The 20,669-nt window shown below is 40.9% G+C and overlaps 3 protein-coding genes across 3 annotated transcripts in view; 2 read left to right on the forward strand and 1 right to left on the reverse strand.

Annotated features, from left to right (window-relative positions):
• The window catches only part of LOC111862831 (protein strawberry notch), a 31,119-nt gene extending 21,491 nt beyond the window's left edge, over window positions 1-9,628 (forward strand). The window contains exons 16-23 of the mRNA XM_023848557.2: window positions 1,255-1,363; window positions 1,832-1,947; window positions 3,329-3,516; window positions 4,065-4,190; window positions 6,410-6,531; window positions 6,608-6,801; window positions 6,976-7,080; window positions 9,458-9,628. Coding sequence (XP_023704325.1) covers window positions 1,255-1,363; window positions 1,832-1,947; window positions 3,329-3,516; window positions 4,065-4,190; window positions 6,410-6,531; window positions 6,608-6,801; window positions 6,976-7,061 — 941 coding nt within the window. The 3' untranslated portion in view covers window positions 7,062-7,080; window positions 9,458-9,628. The remainder of the gene's footprint in view (window positions 1-1,254; window positions 1,364-1,831; window positions 1,948-3,328; window positions 3,517-4,064; window positions 4,191-6,409; window positions 6,532-6,607; window positions 6,802-6,975; window positions 7,081-9,457) is intronic.
• Window positions 9,629-10,268: 640 nt separating this feature from the next.
• Window positions 10,269-19,248, reverse strand: LOC111862834 (protein GUCD1). Its single transcript, XM_023848560.2, has 6 exons — window positions 18,859-19,248; window positions 18,610-18,769; window positions 16,880-17,006; window positions 13,062-13,281; window positions 12,386-12,460; window positions 10,269-10,642 (listed from the first exon to the last, which is right to left on the reverse strand). The coding sequence occupies exons 1-6, from the start codon at window positions 18,884-18,886 to the stop codon at window positions 10,545-10,547; spliced, it is 708 nt and encodes a 235-aa protein (XP_023704328.1). The 5' UTR covers window positions 18,887-19,248; the 3' UTR covers window positions 10,269-10,544.
• A 134-nt stretch (window positions 19,249-19,382) lies between these two features.
• The window catches only part of LOC111862835 (small nuclear ribonucleoprotein Sm D3), a 7,568-nt gene continuing 6,281 nt past the window's right edge, over window positions 19,383-20,669 (forward strand). The window contains exon 1 of the mRNA XM_023848561.2: window positions 19,383-19,887. Coding sequence (XP_023704329.1) covers window positions 19,572-19,887 — 316 coding nt within the window. The 5' untranslated portion in view covers window positions 19,383-19,571. The remainder of the gene's footprint in view (window positions 19,888-20,669) is intronic.

Genomic DNA, 20,669 nt, shown 5'->3' on the forward strand with positions numbered 1-20,669 from the left:
ATGAAAGCAACATGTTCCTCCAGAACATTAGCAAATGCCTACCAGACTACAAGGCATCATGTCCCAGAGGATATTAATACTTGCAGGCACTGCCTTGAGAACCTCAGATCTCATATGTTATTGTTATGTTTTTCTCTCTCACAAATGTATAGCATTGACTGGCACAGGGGACACCAGTGTCTGTGTGTCACACCTCTTGCTGCCATGGTAGTCACCAGTGTCTGTGTCACACCTTGCTGCCATGGTAGTCACCAGTGTCTGTGTCACACCTTGCTGCCATGGTAGTCACCAGTGTCTGTGTCACACCTTGCTGCCATGGTAGTCACCAGTGTCTGTGTCACACCTTGCTGCCATGGTAGTCACCAGTGTCTGTGTCACACCTTGCTGCCATGGTAGTCACCAGTGTCTGTGTCACACCTTGCTGCCATGGTAGTCACCAGTGTCTGTGTCACACCTTGCTGCCATGGTAGTCACCAGTGTCTGTGTCACACCTTGCTGCCATGGTAGTCACCAGTGTCTGTGTCACACCTTGCTGCCATGGTAGTCACCAGTGTCTGTGTCACACCTTGCTGCCATGGTAGTCACCAGTGTCTGTGTCACACCTTGCTGCCATGGTAGTCACCAGTGTCTGTGTGTCACACCTTTCTTGCTGCCATGGTAGTCACCAGTGTCTGTGTCACACCTTTCTTGCTGCCATGGTAGTCACCAGTGTCTCATGCAGACCATTTACATTACACCCATCGAGGCCACTGTATATTTCTTTCATTGTCTGAAACATGGCCAACCTTCAGAAGAGAAGTCCTGCATGTTCAGTGAGATCTCATGGTATTAACAGTTTTGGTTCCTATCATATGTTCAAAACCTAATCTGGCAACTGTGTAATTGTGTTTTAACAGTCATTGTTACCAATGATAATGCAGCATCAGAAGTGTTTTGAACACTCTATAGTTAGAATTGGCAGTCAAGCTTCTAAGGGTGATTGTGTGGTTGGTAGACAGGTACCAGCATTTCAGAGGAACCTGTTGCCTCTCCTTTCGGTACGGAAGAGTGGTTTGATTGTGTGTTCCTTCTACCCTGATGATAAAGGCATCACATTCTTCCAAAATGTTGGTACCTGTTAAACTACACAGCATCACACCCAGAAGACTGTAGTTTTGATGATCACCACCATGAAAATCCACATCTCATATGATAAAGTACTTTCGATTATAGCAAATGTACTTATAACCTGATAACAACAGAGTTATGCTTCAGATGTGGCAGATGCACTCGTGGGCGTGGGACTAATATGCAACAGTGAGAACATGCCAGGTGTGCTGATGCTGGACAAGGACTACAATAACATGAGCAAGTTCCTCAACAGGTGAGTGTGAGGGTGGGTGTGGGTCTGTCATCATATATTGTCACTATGACAACATTGTTTGCTGGCTTCTCACCACAGTGCCCCAGGTTCAGTCCCGATCAGTCCATATCGAGTTTGTGATGGACAAAATGGCACTAGGGCACATGTTCTCTGAGTACTTAGTTTCCTCTGCCAATTCTTATTCCACCAACAGTTCCATTTCTCTCGCGTTTCATTCATGGCTGGCTTGTGCATTGGGCCTAAGAGCCATGGGCTCACCCTACCCAAAGAATAACAAGGAAAGAATGTTTCTAATCAAGCTGTCTTCACAGAGGTTTTTGTGGTTGTTCTGTCCATCCAACAAATGCCAGCATAGTACCTCTTCCTTTCAGATCCTCTCCAATTCATTATTTGCTGTCATCCTACCATTTGATGCTGTGTGGTCTGGGGCAGGGACAATATCATAAAATCATTGCCTTGTGTTACCAGGATCCTGGGCATGCCAGTAGACCTGCAGAATCGGCTCTTCAAATACTTCACAGACACACTCAATGCGATAATCACACAAGCCAAGAAGTCTGGCCGCTTCGACATGGGTATTCTTGGTAAGTAGGTGGCTCCTGGTACAGTAAGTATACCTGCATGTGAGATGGTGGTGCCCAGCAAACGGTATGCATTTCACATCTAAAAGTGGAAGAAGTTTTATTATAAACTTGAAATGACAGTCACATCACAGTTTTTGAAATTAATATGGTATCAAAGAGCCAAAATGTTTAGCTGCAAAAAGTGAGATTTTAAACAAAACTAGTATAACACCTGTTGATAATCCAGAGGGAAGTTGCATGTAATATATAAGCTTTCATACCATTAACTTCCCCCATTTTCTCTCATATTCCTTTCCAGTCCTGTATGTTACGGAATGATATGGTGAGGCCATCTCCCATGAATGACATGCACAAATGGTCTGTTGTGAACCACATGTGCTACACTTCATGTAATAAAGTAAAAGTAAAAAGTAATAAAGTTATCCCCATACCAGGCCGTGAAGGCCCATGGGGTTGTGAGACGTTGAGGTTCCCACATTATCTAGACAATCAGCTCAAAGATGGCGGTAAGGTTGTCAGCCCTACGTGCCGGCCGTGCTTTACTCCCCAGGAAAATTATTTAATTCATTCCTGGTACTCATTTCTGTTAGAGGCTGAGTAAACCCCAGGGCCTAGTGTGGCTGGAAGGATTGGGTCAACTGAAAAAAATCCAATGACCTCATCGGGATTTGAACCCGCAACCTTCTGGCTTGTAGCATAGCCCCTCAACCACTACATTAAAATGTTATCAGTGAAGATTTCTGTCTTGTGGGATATAATATGATATGTTGAAAGTCAACTGACATTTCAGAGGAAGATGTCACCTTCATCTTCAGGGTCAAAGAATAAGCCAAAACAAGAAACCGGCAGGAAGCAGATGGCAAATACTGCTACCTGCTTATTCTGGTTTATTGAGGAACAAATGTACTAGCTACATTTTCTTGGTTGAAGTGACTTACTGGTGCAGTTACCACATTCTTCTGAAGCGTTGGTAACTGTCCACCAGACTTCATGGCATTACATCTCATATATCTGAAGTCTTAAAATTATTTTTCAGCCAATAGTTGTCTTTGTGTTACTTCATTTTATGTTTCCTTGTTGAGATTAGAACCATAAAAGATGTAAAAGTTCAAATAGCAGAAGAAAGAATAAACATACAGTCAACTCTCGATTATCCGGGGGCGGATTAACCGNGGACATTGTCATCATCTTGAGTTTTTCGTACATGAGGTGTCAGCAGGTATAAGCAAAGGGAGTTTTCTGCTCAGCTGGGCTGGTTAGAATCAGTTATTCTTGAGCTCTGTGTAGAGATGTTAAAAGCCCAGTTTGCATCTGGTATCATTGTCTACAGCAGTTTCCTCTTTGGAACACATCACTGATTTGGTAACCTCATGTTTGGCAGACCTGGGCACTGCAGGTGAGAATGTAAAGCGCGTGAAGCTTTACACGTTCCTGAGGAAACATGCAACAGGTGTAGCCACCACGGAGTTGCACATTGTTCATGTGGAGAGAGGCATGAGCTGGGAGGAGGTGATGGATCGCTATAGTGAGCTGACGGGCTCCAGGGAAGGCTTCTACCTGTCCCACCAGGTGCGGAACATGACCATCATAATACAGTATTTCTGAACGTGTTTCATTTGACATACTCGTGCATGGAGTCAAACTTCATGTATCCCATTTCAATTTCACTTAACCCTTATATCAAAGTATGTGTTATCATGCATGATAAACTTGACAAGGTATGGAGATTTTTTCTTTATTTTGCTCCCATTTTAAACAAATTCAAAATTAAGTAGTCAAAGCATTTTTGAAACCTTCCAGTCCATATTTGACAATGTATGAAATCTCATGATGGAACTAGTGGCATAGTGACTAGCTTATGGTCTCAGGCAGGGAATCATGGTTTGACTCCTGGTGGGGTAAGAGATATCTCTGTTCTCCATGTTAACTAGATGCCCTGTGACCCACCTAACCTGTCCCATGGGGTTTCTTTCTCCATAGTAAAGCAGCCCATAGTAGTTGTGTTATAGCATGCAAAGGATTAAATGTGAACAGCAAAAGAAGGGTGGACTACAAATGTTATTTGATGTTCATTGATAAAAAGGTATTCAGTTATTCCTTTTGTTGCTTCCTCCCAGATACGAAATGGAAAGCAGACTGCAATCCTTGCGGTAGCTGTAGAAGGTGCAAAAGGAAAAAAGGATACAGAAAAGAACAAAAAGGATCAGTTCTACACCATCTACAGGCCAAACACAGGACTACAGGTATATAAGTTGCTTTGCTATGGATCACTCTAAATATTCACTTTACAGCCGATTGAGCACTTCATCAGAGATATGAATTTGTCATGCCTGGGACAATGAAGAGGATTTGATGCTATACAGTTTGGTACAAGTTTATTGTCATTTCAGAAGTATGTACTGCCTCCATCTTCATGTCAAAGAGCAAAGCAAACAAGTAACAAATAAGCGGCAAGTAATCGCTGTGCTTGTTGGTTTCCTCTTTGATCTTAAAGATGGAGGCAGTATATTAGAACCAACACCTGACTGCACAGCATCACACCCCAGAATATAGGACTTTTAATGTTTATTTTATTTTATTTTATTTTGCAAAGTTAGGACTGATTGACATGTCTGGTATCGGTGTGTGTGACTGATGCATATGAACATATAATTTCTAATTATTAATTTATTATCATTACCATACTCATCATAAGTCAGGATACCTCAGTCAGTATAGTAACTACGCTACAGGCTGGATGACAAAGGAGTCAGGGATTCAATTCCCAGCTGGGGCAGGAGATCTCTTCCATAATGTCTGGACCAGCTCTGAGGCCCATCTAGCCACCTGTACGGTGGATACTGGCGGCTCTTTCGCCAGGGGTAAAGCAGCAGGTGAATGAAGCTGACCACCTCATTCTCGTGCTGAGGTTAACCCTTTCGCGGGGTCTTTTAAATTCCGCGGCCGTCTCTCCGGCGGTAATATATTCAGCCGTCCATTTAAATTTTGCTCGAAAATGATTTATTCATCATTGTTCTTAAATTATATGAGATAGGAACATGAAACTTTCACTAAAATGATCTTAAAAAATGGTTTTTATAACCTTACCTTATAATATGAGCGCCCTGTATCTCGGCAATGGAAGCAGGTTGTTTAGAATTTGAGCAGTGTAAGGAAGGCCTTGAAGCATTCGTCTAACCCAACGGTGCCCCACATTCACCGCTCCAATATTGTGTATTTTTTCTTTGGCCCTTTTTTTTTAACCACACATCTGTGCGGCCTTGCCTTCTTCCCCGTGAGGGGTATAGTTCAAGGAAATGTCTTTCCGTGACCCGTTTAGTTGCCAGGTCAGCTGTAGTAAATTCAACGTTACGAGTTATCATAACAAGGGGTTGTTGCTATGCCTTTGATATTCCATCCATTTTGGCGGCAGTAGATGTCGTAGGGGTGACCACAGAATTCATGAAGTTATTCTAAGAACTGGCTGGTATGTAGTGCACGAAAGCAGAGCTTAGCTGGCTCAAAAAAAATATTCATGGTCATCCCTCGAAACGACCACCAAGGTCAGTACGATAAAATGGCGTCAACTGGAGCGATAGTACATGAAGGAACGAGTTCTTTTCCCCCCCCCACACACACCAGTATCGTCATAGGGGGTGACCACAGTGTTCTGCCTTAATTCGTGACGTTTTTCTAAGAACTGGGTGCTATGTACTGTGCGAAATCAATCGATCTTGCAAGAATAAATTTTTGGACATCCCTCTTCTAAGAATTCCAATTGAGTGTGTTAGTGTGGCCAGCTCAGGGCAATATGATATTATAAACACAGCACATATCACGTCTCTGCTGTTTATAACTTCATAGGAAAGAAAACACGCCATTCATAACAGCTTGAACGAGGAAATCGCTCGCAAGAGCAACAGGAACTTTGCTGCAAGACAGGCATATGTAACGATGACTTAGCGCAGCTAAACTCATGGCTTATTATACTCTGTTCTACTGACAACAGGCCAGCGAAAAATCTAACAATCTACAGCAAAACCATCAATTATTATGGGCGTTATAACATAGGTGTGCAGCTGGACGAAACATAGACGTCGAACCCCCGCAGACGATTTAAATACCTGACGAAACATACACATCAAACCACGCTGAACGGTTAAGTATGGTGGAGCTAGCTATACCTCCACTTCTCCATATGCCTTCATGGCTTCATACTTAATTGATTAAGCCCAAGGATAACTTTTTACCATGTTCATCATTCTCAGTATCGCATGTGGTTAGTCTGTTCTGGGGTTCTGAGAAGAGAAACTCTTTATTTGTTTTTATCACTTTGTGCTTTGTGCAGAAGTACTGTTCATGATGTCTGCCATCTTTTGTATATGAGTACTGTAAAAGCATCTTATGTTTGCACCTCCGTTCTTAATTGTCCAGCTGACTTACCTTTTAAGCGTTTGCAAAAACTAATGTCCCTATGTTGCAGTTGAGACAAGAGACGTTAGGTGAACTGGAGAAGAAGTACAAGAAGGTATCGGCAGATGAAGCGGAGTCTCACTGGAGCCAGCAGTACAATTCCTCTGTGAGCACGTGTTCCCATGCCTACTGGTAAGTATGTAACATAAACTTACAGTACGTTTAGACCTTGGTTGTTGCAGAGTCTAACTGGCACGTTTCTTGACAGGCGTGGCAACTGTAAGAATGTAACGTTGGGCCTGGACTGTGAAGTAGGACTACGTCGGCGAACGTATAATGTGTTGGCGGGTTCTGTACTGAGTGTCTGGGCACGCGTAGAAAATGTATTAGCTGCAAAGACGGGGCACAACTCAAAAATGCAGGTGGTTCGGCTTCGTACTGGAGAGGGTGTGAAGATCGTCGGTAAGTAAGGTTTCTGATATGCAACTAATGTTTTTTTCAAAGCATGTCTAATGAAACAGGTAAACAGCTTTTTGGAGCACTGGGCTTGAGATATGCCATAATATACCATTCTTCTGAATACTGTATGTCAAAATTTCAGAGTTTTCTCTCAACCTAGAAACCCTTCTCTTGCAGGGACATTGATCCCTAAGAGTTGTGTGGAGCCCTTGAGGGATGCACTCTCAGCTGATGCAGAAAAAACAGATGAACAAACATTCTGAAGAAACGAAGATCCCTTAGGTAATGAAATATCCCATAACCAATTCATTATTTCAGATTCTGTACCTATCATTCCCTCTTGGCTGTAATAATGTGCTGTTTACACAGAGCATCCTTACGTAACCTACAAATAATTATCCTCTCTTATCTGTGTTTGTGGTTACATGTCAGATTGAAGGTACAGTGCCCCCCCACCCCATTTTATGATTTCTTTGGGGAGCAGAGCAAAGGAAAATCTTAAGGTAATTTATCAGTGAAATTATTGACTTCATGTAATTGAAATTGAAACATCAAACAGGGGTTCTGCGGTATTAAGATTATGGTGTTCTAGGATGTAGTATTGTGTAGTTTGGTAGATAGGAAGAGGGAATCTCCATGTTCAGGGTAGAAGGTGGAGGTAGCAGGTTCTTCAAAAACATGGTGCCTATCTAGCCTATCTGTGCTGCATCACATTGCAGAACACTGTAATGCCAGTGACCGCCACCAGATTTCTGTATGTCCTTCATTTCTTTTGTCAAAGCTAGGTGCTCTGCTTTATGAAGCTTCTTAATATGACCGGCATAGTAACACTAGTTACCGCTAACTGATGAGAGTTTCCAGGTTTTTCCTGGGGGTGGGGGATTGTTCACATTGTGGTCCTCTGGAATGCGACACCAAGTGGCACCAAAGGCAGGTACTGACGATCTGGAGCAACATGCTGTCTGTATCTTCAGGGTGAAGTTTGTATGGTGATGAATCAGCTGGATTGTATAAAATATAAGCAGGTTGCAAGGAAATGACAACCCAAAGTCATGGGTTTTTTGGGGGGTGGGGGGTGGAAAACAGTTCACATCAATAGAAACAATGGACAGGAAAATTTGAATAAGTCACATTTTTAAGGCACTGATAAAATCTGAATTGAAGTGTGAAATTCAATAATTTGTAGAGATTGCAGTCCCACTGGGATTAGATTATCCATCATTTCAGCACCCAGCACCACCCACTACAGGAACAATATTGGCCAAAAGTTGGACAGGTGTGTTGCCAGTTGTTTCTTTCACTTGTGAGTTTTATTCTGATGCACAGTGCACTGATCACTTGAACTTGCAACTGCACATGTTGCCTTCTGAAGCTTATGTTTTGCCAGTTGTATGTTTCATTTGCAAGTTCTGTTCTACTGCGATGTTCCTGGTGGCACTATGCATACTTGAGCTTGCAGCTGCTTGCATAATCATCCGATATTTACATAGATTTGACAGAGTGCTACATTCTTCAGCTCAAGCTGGGTATCACACAAATACACATAAACTTACTCCTTGTCCCTGAAGATGGCCACGCCATAGCTCAAGTGGTTAGTTGCTGGCTTCCCACTGCGGTGGCCTGGATTTGTGGTGGACAAAGTGGTGCTGGGGCTGGTTTTCTCCAAGTACTTTGGTTTCCCCTGCCAATCTTCATTCCACCAAATTCTCCATCATAATCACGTGGGGCAAGTACAATAGGCCAATCAGTGGCCACCATGTCGAGTGGACCCAGCTGGACTCCACTGCCCACTAAGCGAATTTTTTTATCCCTGAAGATGGAAGCAGCATGTTCCTCCAAAATGTAAGTAAACTTCTTTCATACCACAGCTTCACACCCAGAACACAGTAAACTTAAAAATGCGTATGATTTGCATTTTTTAATTAAACTCCATTAAAGTGAAACCTTGAAACCAAACTGTGTTCAGCAGTATTGGGAAGCAACATTCTCGTATAGGATGTTCTGGAAGTCTGAAACACAATAAATCACAAAATAATGATAATCTTATACCATTGGAAAGGCATGCACATCCTTTATTTGTAAGACTGTTTTGTAGCTCCTGTCAGCACTCTGCAAGTTGGCTCAGGTGGTAACACTTATGACTTGTATTCAGAACGTGCCTGGTTTGAATCTCGGTGAGGACATGTACTGTTGTGATTGAAATGTTTTGTGGTTTTCCTCAATGTCTTTAGGCAAATGCCAGGACAGAACTTCAGTATTAGGCCATATCTGCTTCCTTCTGCAGCCATTCACCATCACCCAATCATCTGACTCCATACAGTCTGACTAATTGACAGTGTCATTACATGAACTGTAGATTGCCATGTTACTGAACAGGTCAGTCTAGGGGTAACACTCTAGTCTTGTATGTGGGAGGTGCTCAGTTAAAGTCTTGGAACATCAGTTATGCTGAGGTTTTTCATGATTTCCCTCAGTTCCTCCAGGCAGACATCAGGATCATACCTGAATTAATGCCATAACTGCTTTCTTCCTAATTCATCTGTCGTCCCACCATCTGATCCTATATAATCTTGATACTGGAAACATTGTTAAACCGACAAAAATATGTACAGTAGAGTGAATTTTTCTCAAATTGTCTTTGTTGTGCTCCCTGTTGCAGGTGACATGGACCAAGCTGGTGGAGTGAAGGCAAGCAGCTCAGCAGGCAGCAGCATACCCTTCTCTGTTGTGTTCCTTTCTTATCTGCCTTGTGAACCCTTGCAGTGCTTTCTCTTCTACACACATGCTTACCAACACATACATTTGCGAGTGACATATTGTGAGATGGAACTCACACCGACCAAGATGTGCTGTGTTATCCAACTCCCAGCCAGAACGTTAATTATAAGCTGCATTTTAAAAGTTAGGGTTTGGGGGGGGAGGAATTAGAAGACATTAGAACTTTTCAGATTGTCAGTCACGTACGCTACTGACTATAACCATAGCAAGCTGTGAACACTGTAGTGTAGATGTGTGTGGGTGGTAGGACTCGTTCCATGTTGTGACAGGGTCCGACCAGCCATTGTCTTGCCATCGTCACATCATGCGACTGTCGGACTCTGTCGCAAGTTAGCGTTAGAACTGTCAGTATCTTGATCTAGTACATTTAAGTGTTACAGTATATATATATATGTTCACTACTATTATTACATGCATCACTCATCTCTTGATTTTTATTAAGCACAGTGGTAATTATATATACTACCTGCTTCAACATTACCAAACTACATTTTGCCCACAATGTATTTATGTGTTTCGTATGATTCTTGGAATAAACTGTGATCCTTTCCTTAAACAGCATTAACCAGATGGTCTTTATGACGGAGATGCGGTGCATTTTCTTTGAGACAGAACTGAATTTTTAAAAAAAATATTTAAAAGAACTTTATGCTTCAAAGGGTTAAAACTGAAAAGTGAAAATAAGATACTGGTAACAGGTAAGAAATGTATATTGTTAAATTCATTACTGTGTCTTATTTTTGACAAGAATTTGTTTCTTAGAAACAAGGCATTGTACAGTTATGTCTGAACACACTTCACCATTTGTGTTATTTATAATATAACATAAAAGTATGCTGTCCAAAGTCTGTTTTATTTTTCACATGTAGAAAAATATGAGAGCGCGCTCCAGTGGTCCCCACTTCTCCTGTTTGCATGTAAGGCACAGATGTTGCTGCAAGGACATGAAATTGTGTTCACTAGTGTCCTCATGTCCAGCTCTTGAAATACACCAAGATGGCATCCTCATCAGTTCCATAACTGCATCTTGCTTCATCCAGTTTTGCAAAGGACATCATACAGACTCCTGAAATAAAAAAACACTGACCGTGTTGTTTGTCTTTACTCCCCTACCTTCATCTTCTTCACTCAGTCACTCTGCCCTTGGAAAACAGCAGGCCCAGATATTTTGCACTCTTCTCCTTACTGGTTTGCTCAGAACTGTTTCCGCTTTCCCTCTCCCTATATCCACAACTCTTCTTACTCTCCTGTCCTAAAGGTCCCTCAGAAATGTTGATAATATTGTACCAGGGTACATGGAGTCACAACCAGAAGATAGTAATCTCTATAATCACAGCCATGATAACCTCAAATCTTTCTTCATGAATTTCATCACTGTGTGATGTTCTCCTCTATGAGAGGCCACATTTCACATTCATACAAAGTAGCAGCTAATATTGGTTTAGTACGTGTAAATTTGGACGTCTGTAGACAGTAAAGTGTACTGAAATGACAGTTTTGTCCTTTAATTGAGTATATAATGAAAGATGCCCCCCTCCATTCAATTCTTAAGCTGCGGTGAGATTAAATTTGTTGCTACACAGGCTGTGAGCAGGTCCACCATACCAGCCCCAAATGATAAATATGAAGGGGGGGAAACTGAAGGAGTCGGGCAGGAACCTGCCTAGTAACACTGTCCACAAATCCCATGCAGACTGCCCTGGGATTAAACTCTTGGCATCCACAGTGAGAAGCCAGTGACTAGCCACCTACGCTACAGCTTGGCTATGGGCGATGCTTGCCCAAGTAATGTTTGTTGCTGGTTTTACAGTGAATGTAATACAATACGGCATCATAACACTGTTCATGCTTCACATCGTCTTGTTACTGTTACTGCCTCTGGTAATAGAATCTGAAGGACTGATGTCTCCTGGGAGGATATGACACCATGCAGCCTGGTAGAGAGTCACCAATGATTTTAACTAATTTAACTCCATGGAGATGAGCCCTTCTTGAGAAGCTCAGTTGTGCAGATACTTGAGAACTTCCCAGCATTTTATGGAACCTGAAGGTTCATTACCATCTTCACAAGAGCCCTCCCCTGGTCCCTATCCAGAGCCAGATCAATCCATCCCATCCTATCTCTCTCTAAGATCCATTTTAATATTGTCCATCCATGTATGCCTTGGTCTTCCCAGGGGTCTCTTTCCCACCAATATCCTAAATGCATGCCTCTTAAACCCATTCGTGCTACCTGCCCAGCCCACCTCATCCTCATTGACTTGATCATTCTAATTATACTTGGAGAAGAGTACAAGTTATGAAGCTCCTCATTATGCAATTTCCTCCAACCTCCTGTCATTTCATCTCTCTTCAGTCCAAATATTCTCCTCAAACACTCTCAGTCTGTTCCTCCCTTAATGTCAGAGACCAAATTCCACACCCATATGGAACTACAGGCCTTCACAGTCTGCCCTGAAAAACAAAGTGGAGCTCCTCTGTAATGCAGGTGCCAGTCCACTGAACCATATAACATCACATCCCAGAAGACAACCTTAATATTCACTATCATAAAGACTAAATCTCACAAATTTCCCTGCAGTCTCTTTCAGTGTTTTCCTCCCTTGTGTGCTATAGTCTCCCAGACATCCAGGAACAAGAAGGTTTCTGTCTTCTATGATGTGATGTCATGAGGTGTGGTGGAAAGTTACCAACATTTCAGAGGAATGTGCTGCCTCTAGCTTTGATCCTGAAGATGAAGGCAGCAGCATCTACCAGACTGCATGGCATCACATCACATCTTGCACCCAGAAACAATTCTGACACTCACTGTTTTTGAAGGATGGGTTGTGGTACAAGAACTTCTCACTGGACAGGTTGTACCCACACAGCACAATGTAGTGACCTGAAACAGCATAACACTCCGGTTGCTATTCATTTGTCAGCAGTTTGGCTCCTCTCGCTACAGGTAAAAGGTAATGTTCTCCCTGTCCTCATACATCTCATCCTATTGGAGAGTGGAAATATAACTCCATGCATTCTTAACCTTGGCACTAGACGGAGATGAATGGCCAGATTCACGCTCCATCTGCTATACCCCCAAGGAGAGAGGCCCCCGATACTCAAGAGATAGCAGGCTTGGTGGGGCCTACAGCTGGTCTGGACATGGTGAATAGAAAATCTTTTACCCGACTTGGAACTGTATCCAGCCCATAGCCTAATTGCTATACTGACATGTATCCCATCTGCCCATTCAAAGTTAATGGGAGACTATAAACACAGTGACACACTCATTTAAGGAATCATTGGGAAGACTGAAACAATGTAAACTGAGGGAAAACCTTACATTAAGGAACAGTAAATGGGGGTTCTACTGTACCAAGTTAGAAACAATTGAAAATGAAATACAATGTTTTCAGCAGCCCTATATTCATGACTCAGTAAGTACATGATTTCAAAATACAGAACCCTATATCAAGCCAGTGACAGCTTTTCATTATACGTACCAGTATAAGCAGTGCCCCATGGCAAGCAGCCTCTCAGTTCTGATGCAAGTCTGTTCTCTTTGCAGATGTCACAGCATAGGAGTGCCGCATTTGTCAGCAGGATAATGGGTCCTGATTCTGAGAGGTGACGAACCAAGTCTTTACACGTGAGAGAAGCTTTGCGAACTGTGATGCCCCTTTCTGCAGCATTCAAGAAACGTCTGGTCACCCTTTCCTCATCCTGTGGCATGCATAAATACAAGTTAGCATAGAAAGTGGTTTGAACAGAACATGTAAACATGTCTGGTCATTTTTTTTTTTTTTTGAATTGTTTCATTTTGGTCCATTACACTATCAATCACAAAGTTAATAGAAAGTCCGTCTGGTCATCTTTACCACCCAGGAAAGGCACCCCCCTCCCCCCAGTTACTCACTGGATAGGAAGTTGGGTGGCCCCCAAAGCTGTTGCGGACACAAGAATGATGAGGAGAATCCCTGCTCCAGCCTGTAGGCAGCCACTGTACAAGGTGGTATCGGAAGTTCCCAAACTGTTAGTGTTGTAACTGCCTCAGTGAAAGTAGATGAGAGGGGAGGCGAAGGTCACACTTCTGAAAGCCTACTGCATCAGTCTACCACGTGACATTGTGCTGTGAAAACGCATTCTTTTGCACGAGTGCTTTTTCAACTTTGTGTCTCGTTTTGTCTGCAATGGATGGCAAAATTGAGCAATGTGTCTGCATCAAGTTTTATGTTGAAATGCTTCTTGAGGCTTTTGGAGAACATTCTTTAAGGTGGACAGTGGTTTTTGAATGGCCAGTTTAAGATGACGAACGTTCAAGGTGACCAAGCACCAGCAAAATGACAGAAAATGTTGAAAAAGTTCAAGAACTCATCCATGAAGACCATTGCTCTACAATCCATGAGCTTGCAGACACCATTAGAATGAGTAATGGAGTTTGCCAGGAGATCGTAATAGGAAAAATTAACATGCACCGCGCTGCTCCTTCATCATGACAATGCGCCCGCGTCCCTGATGAAAACTACAGAGTTTGTGACTAACAGTAACATGGTTATTGTTCCCCTTCCTCCCTACTCACTGAACTTATCTCCTTGTGATTTCACTTTGTTTCTCAAACTGAAAATGAAACTGAAGGGACGTTTTGAAACAGTGTCTCACATCCAAAGGGAATCGCAAGCGGTACTTGACGGCATTAAGGAAACTTTTGAAGCGTGGAAAAAATGATGGGATCGCTGTATATGTTTTTGAAGGACATGGCAGCCAAAATTGAGCAAGTTAAGGCATCATTTCTTTTTAGACCTAGTCCAGGAATTTTCCAATAGCATCTCGTACTGAGTGAGCAATCCAGGTTCACAGGATATCAATATGTGTGACAATTTAAATACTTCAAAGAAAAAATTAGGCACTCAAAAAGACCTTATCCCACAGGAGCCTCAGAATCCCAAACAATTCAAACTTGTTCTCACATAACTTTTTCATTTTCGATAGGCCAATAAAAAATATCTCCAACCCCTCCCCCCCTCCAAGTCATCCATTTGTATTTCTTGCCAGCTTTTTCCTCTCTTGTTAATGTCTTGCAGTACCTGACTAGTCCATCTTGTGCATCACCTACATTTTGAAACTGTAATACAGCATCCTTTCTGGTGTCCTTGTTCCCTCCATTATATGTGCGTGGCCAGACCAGTCAACTTCTCCAAAACTTCATGTCTAGTTCTGTTCCATCTCACTTTGCCTGCAATCTTTCTCGAATATTTTAATATCCATTTCTCTTCAAGAGTCCCTGTACTTTTCACACCCCTACAGAGAAGTGTATGGATTCCTGGAACTGTGTTTGGAGAGCAACATCTCAGAGAAGCTGATGAATGTATAAGGGAATGATAATCATTTGAGTTGTTTCATTCTGGTCCGTCACACTAACAATTATAAACACAAACCCCTCTGTCCAATGTGACATGTACGTTAAAACTTATCTCCCTTACATGTTTCGGTCCTTACGGGCCATCTTCAGAGCGAACATCATTACAAACTGGAAACTACCATCACAATAGTTGTTTTGATTTAAAATACATACACTTATATCCTATAACGCACAGTATGCTTAAAGTCGAACGTTTCACAATCACAGCAGCTTCCTGGTGTTGTAAAGTTTTAAAAGTTTCTAGATGTTATTTAAAAAACCTTTATTGTCAATAGTTAAAATTTTTTAAACCACGTAGATTCGTGTCCGTACTCTTATCGTCGTCCTTGTATGGGGCAGACTTTGTGTCGCCTGTCTATCTTGGTGAGGATAAGATATAAGTGTATGTATTTTAAATCAAAACACCTATTGTGATGGTAGTTTCCAGTTTGTAATGATGTTCCCTCTGAAGATGGCCCGTAAGGACCGAAACATGTGAGGGAGATAAGTTTTAACATAGTAAAAACTTGCATGTCACACTGGACGGAGTGGTTTGTATTTATGAATGATAATCAGTTTGAATTGGAACAGGCAAAGTTGCACTGCGGTGTAATGCTGTGTAACTCGGTAGACATGTACCATGCTTCAGAGGAACATGCCTCCATGCTACATCCTGATTTCTACAAGACTACACTTTTTCATGTGGCCAGTCTGGGCCATGGGTTGGCTTCTACTGTTCGCCTCATTAGGAAGACAGGGACATTACTGGTTTCTGGTTCTACTCTGATAAGGGACCCATAGCCTTGAAATGGGAGTGGATCTTGTGGGTCTTGTCTCAGTTGGTAGACATCATGATACTGCCATGGATTCATCTGTTTTATTTTATGTCCTGATTTCAAACACGGGCCTCAACCTCTGTCATGACAGGTATTACAAAAGCTGTACTGCAAATGGTTCCAAATACAGATATACTAAGGACATAGCTTCATTACCAAATGCCAAGTTGCCTGACCCCCTCTCTCAAGTCTATTTGTCTCAATACGTAGCTGCTTTGCATATTATATAAGCATTTTCCACTGAAGTTTGGGGTCTGAGAAGAGGCTGCCACAGCCCTGTAATCTTAATGCTTACTGTTGTGAGAATCACCAGTTCTTATTTCAACTACTTTGACAAAGAACTTACTAACTAAACTAACTCCACTGTTCAGGGTCTATGGTCCAATTACAGGCACTTATGTTAGCATGGTAGCAGCCTTTGTATTTTAATACTAATTATGCAGGTGTGTAATAGTAATAAACTGCTGGAATATCTCAGACTGACTGGAGCTTGGATGACAAAGTTTTTAACTCCCATCTGAACTAGGTATTCTTTCTTATCATCATCTCGTTTGTACTGATCCTTGAGCATATGCAGCATCTTGTTCCATGTGCACTGGAAGCAAAGTAGCTGAGTATGGAAATGCCTACTTGTTTCCATTTTAGTGCCAGTGTTTAGAATGTATGGAACTTTACCTCCATCCCCCTACAGTCTGCATGGGCTGATATCTTAATCAAAAAAAAAAAAATCTGTTCTCAATTTTCCATGAATAGTAGCCCATGGCTGCACAAGTTAGTGAGCCAATTCTACCCAGCTCTCATCCGCACAACCTGTCTTGGGTATCTTCCTGTATCATCATATTCAAAGTGGATGTTTTCCTACCAAAATTCTTTATGTATTCCTTCTGTCCGTGCTACTAGACATATGCCCAGCTAAGGTGCTTGTAGTTTTCTTCAGTCTCTCTGGGTAGATGTTGGGATGTACCTAGAACAGCCCACAACTGCTTTCTTCCAAATCATGTACCTACTGGCAGTGTTGTAAAATAACCCACCAAAGAAAAAAGTTCTTGAAGTGTGAAATGTCATCTACAGATTGAATCAAGCAAACCTTTTGCAAAACTTTATCATAGAAGGACTGCCCTCGATGGCTTGGATGAATCCCCAGTGTAATCGTGCAGTAGAGATGACTCACACCATATCGCTTCAACAGGTAGCACAGGTCGATGCTCCAAGTACTGCACAAATAACAGAAAATAGGTCTTCTACAGACACTTCATTCCTTCAGATATGATTTCTATAGCGCACACTACATCGATTTTCATATGTGAAGTAAGAGTGAAAACAGTACAAAAATCTGTCGGCTCATGCACCTCATATTTATCAGTTCTGTCTTGCAGTCAGGAGCTAACACACCATCTACTTCAGCAGCTGAAGAAATTAAAATGTATGCATTAAATGAAGAAGTCATGCTATTACTGTGGCTGTTTCAATTAGTCCTTTGAGACTTGTTTAAATGACACCCTGCCTGCCCTAGTAGCTTCATGTAAATGACAGGAAGCCCTTGCTGTTGCACACTTATCGTATTGTTAAGACATTTTATATATAAACGTGTTCAACAATCTGCCACGAAGTATTAAAAACTTGGGCAATGATACTAAAAAGTTTAAATCAGAGTTAAAGAATTATCTACATGCTCATTCCTTCTACTCTTTAGATGAATACTTCAATGTAAATAGAGAATGATGTAAAATTAAGTTATATTAATTTTTAAGCTAAAATTGCCTGTACTTATGTATGTAACATTTTGACTTGTTCTGTATCCAAAGGTACTAACCTGCTTAGGATTTATAGAATGTAAATAAATTCAATTCAATTCAATATATCAATAAATAGACTGCATTCTTTGGTAAAAGAAAGATACCTGAGAGCACAAGGCTGGGACTTCTTGATGACAAGACAAAACACCCTGGATATGTGGTACAGCTGTTTGGACAAAGCTGATGATCATCACATCTTGAAGATTATGTTAGTCAACAATGGGTTCATAAATGAATTATGAAATTTCATTAAATTCAACTGCTGATGAACTAGTTAACATTCATATCACATCACTCTTTATGAAAAGGTCTGTACTGTTAAAGTATGCCAAACTGTCTAAAAACATCTGAGGATGCACCATCATCATCATCATCATCATCATATAATGATGCAGATCACTGTAACATCAGCAAAACATTCCTAAACTGTCTTCTTCATACAACGGGAACCAAAATTCCCATGCTGGATATTCTGCTGAATGTACAAGACTTTCCCTCCATAACATCGCCTACTTAAGGAGGTATGACCAATGATAATGTTTACAACAGAATTAATAAGGAGACTGGATATTTCCTTTCCTGTTAAGCTTGTAAGAAATGGTGAATTTATTAAATTCTAGCATTTGGATATTTATATAAAGGACTGTATAGATAGTTCTGTTACATTTATACTTCAAGATAATTAACAAAATGGAGGACAGTCCTTTGGAAGGTAACAGCTGACATACTAGTCGTGTAACTGACAGCATGTTATCAGTACTATGTTTGCAGGAGCCCACTGCTGGTTGCTGTTCTCAATCAGATGAATCCAGTCACATCATTCTTTGGTATTAGGCTGCAAGCACATAAACCTGGTAACCTACACAAATCACCAGTCACATAAGTCAAATAAAATATGAAACACATTAAGGCTGGTAACACGTTCTGCTTCAACTGTAGTGAAACAGAAATTGGCCAAGTTCTTGACCATTTTGTAAGAAAGTATCAACTACGAGTAATTCTTTTAAGTAATAATTTATACCTTTCATTAAAGCCTTCTTCCTTGCATATTTCTTTGAAATTAAGAAGCAAATGTTCCCGAGTTTTTGGTTCCAGAACCATTAAGACACACGAAACACCACAATCCCAATTGTATCGTTGACGGTGATGTGTCAGTTGCAATTCCAGTCTAGGATAGGTACCTGCAACAATATATTACGATTGAACGCCCAGTAATATTCATGATATGCACAAACGATATTACAACATTTAGAAACAAAGATAATCTCACCCTTGTCAGTATATTTTGTGACTTCCATGATATATTAACTGACACTTTTATTGTTTTGAAATGTTAACGATTTAAAGACATATATTTTGTGTTCTAAAAGTACTAAGTATCGACTAAATCTAGACAACTGGTACATAAATAATTTCCTATTTCAATACTTTAGCCTGTGCAAACTGTGCAAACTCTTTGACTTAACTTTCACGCACAAGAATGAATAACTCCAAACTTGTTTCCTAAATTGGTATATCTTTCAGCACGGGTCTGGAAGATAAGAACAAACAGCTCAACAATACAGCTCTACCAACATTGATAGAGTTTTAATATAACAACATATTTATCATAAATATCAGGAATGCATAATATAAGAAACTACATATCTTAAAACAAATAACGAATCACAGAACTGGCGATTTCGTAATAATCGAAAGCACTTTTTCAAACCACCAACTCAGGTGAGTATATTGGTCACATTGCAGAATGCATTAATTCGTTGCCGACCTTTGCCGTCAGCGTCTGTGGCTCTGGTGTGCGTTGTGCTAACGTTCCAGGTATTTGGATATTGGGAAGTGTTTGTAAGTTAAGCTATTCAAATCCTTGTGGTATCGAGATAACGTTGTAATTTATTTTACGTCGAATATACATTGAAGGACCGAATTCTTGTGGCATCGAGATAAAGTAATTGATTTTACGTCGAATACACGTCAAGAACAAAAATGTCTATTGGTGTTCCAATCAAAGTTCTTCATGAAGCAGAGGGCCATGTTGTAACTTGTGAAACGAATACCGGCGAAGTTTATAGGGGTAAATTGATTGAAGCAGAGGATAATATGAACTGTCAGATGATAAATGTCACAGTTACGTATCGTGATGGCAGAGTCGCACAGTTGGAAAACGTGTACATTCGTGGATCGAAAATCAGATTTCTCATATTGCCAGACATGTTGAAAAATGCCCCTATGTTTAAACGGCAAGGCAACAAAGGTACCGGTGGTGCCGGTAGAGGAAAATCGGCAATTCTTCGAGCTCAAGGTTGGATAATTTCTAAACTTTTTGTTATGTGTAACACTTGCATGAGTGTGACTGAGTTTCTCTCGTCAGTTTCTACCCTGTAATTTAACCTGGGGACATAACCTATTTTGCATAAGATTAAAGTTTCCTCTGTAATGGAGGTTCATGTTGTGGTTTTTGTGTGTAGTGACACTCTTTTTACCTGGTAGGTACCAGCCTTTCGGAGGAACGTATTTCTACATTATTCTACTTATTCATTCATTCATTCATTCATTATGTGTTAAACACATAGTTGATAGTTTTCCTTTTAAGAATGGCCTGAAACAAGTTGATTGATTGATTGATTTATTTCGTCACTGTAGATCATTGTACATGATATATGACAAGTCAAGTTAATTCTGAATATTAACAATTTGATATATAAGTAGATTAAAATTACAATAGTTACAGTTTTACTGCTGATTACAATTTAGAATTGGTTAGATATTCTTAACAATCAAGTTCCTTCCGTCAAATGTGACACTTTTTTAAGTTTTGCACCTCGTCACCACCTGCCTTACATGTTTCGGCTCACCACGGAGCCATCATCAGAGGCATTTATAATAGAAAAAGAAATCACCAACACACAAAACTTCACTTGTTAAAAATAGCCACGTTCCAGTTAATTAAAATAATTACAATTAAACCATATGTGAGCGTTGGTTGTTAGTAGTTTCCTTTTCGTATTAATGTATCGATTCACCAGTTTAGCTTGACTAGCTTCAATAAGTTTAAGGTCTTTCATTCTGGTCCGTCACACTAAC

Source organism: Cryptotermes secundus, unplaced genomic scaffold (genome assembly GCF_002891405.2).
Source record: "Cryptotermes secundus unplaced genomic scaffold, Csec_1.0 scaffold462, whole genome shotgun sequence".
In the NCBI taxonomy this organism is placed as follows: Eukaryota; Metazoa; Arthropoda; class Insecta; order Blattodea; family Kalotermitidae; genus Cryptotermes; species Cryptotermes secundus.

Bases quoted from the DNA above. Each gene is read 5' to 3' on its own strand.
- LOC111862834 (XM_023848560.2), bottom strand. From the start codon at position 18,886: ATGGAAGTCACAAAATATACTGACAAGG. The intron at 18,770-18,858 runs GTGAGATTATCT...ATATTGTTGCAG, and splicing joins CACAAAATATACTGACAAGG to GTACCTATCCTAGACTGGAA. The intron at 12,461-13,061 runs GTACGTATAATG...ATGCTGTTTCAG, and splicing joins ATGGGGCACTGCTTATACTG to GTCACTACATTGTGCTGTGT.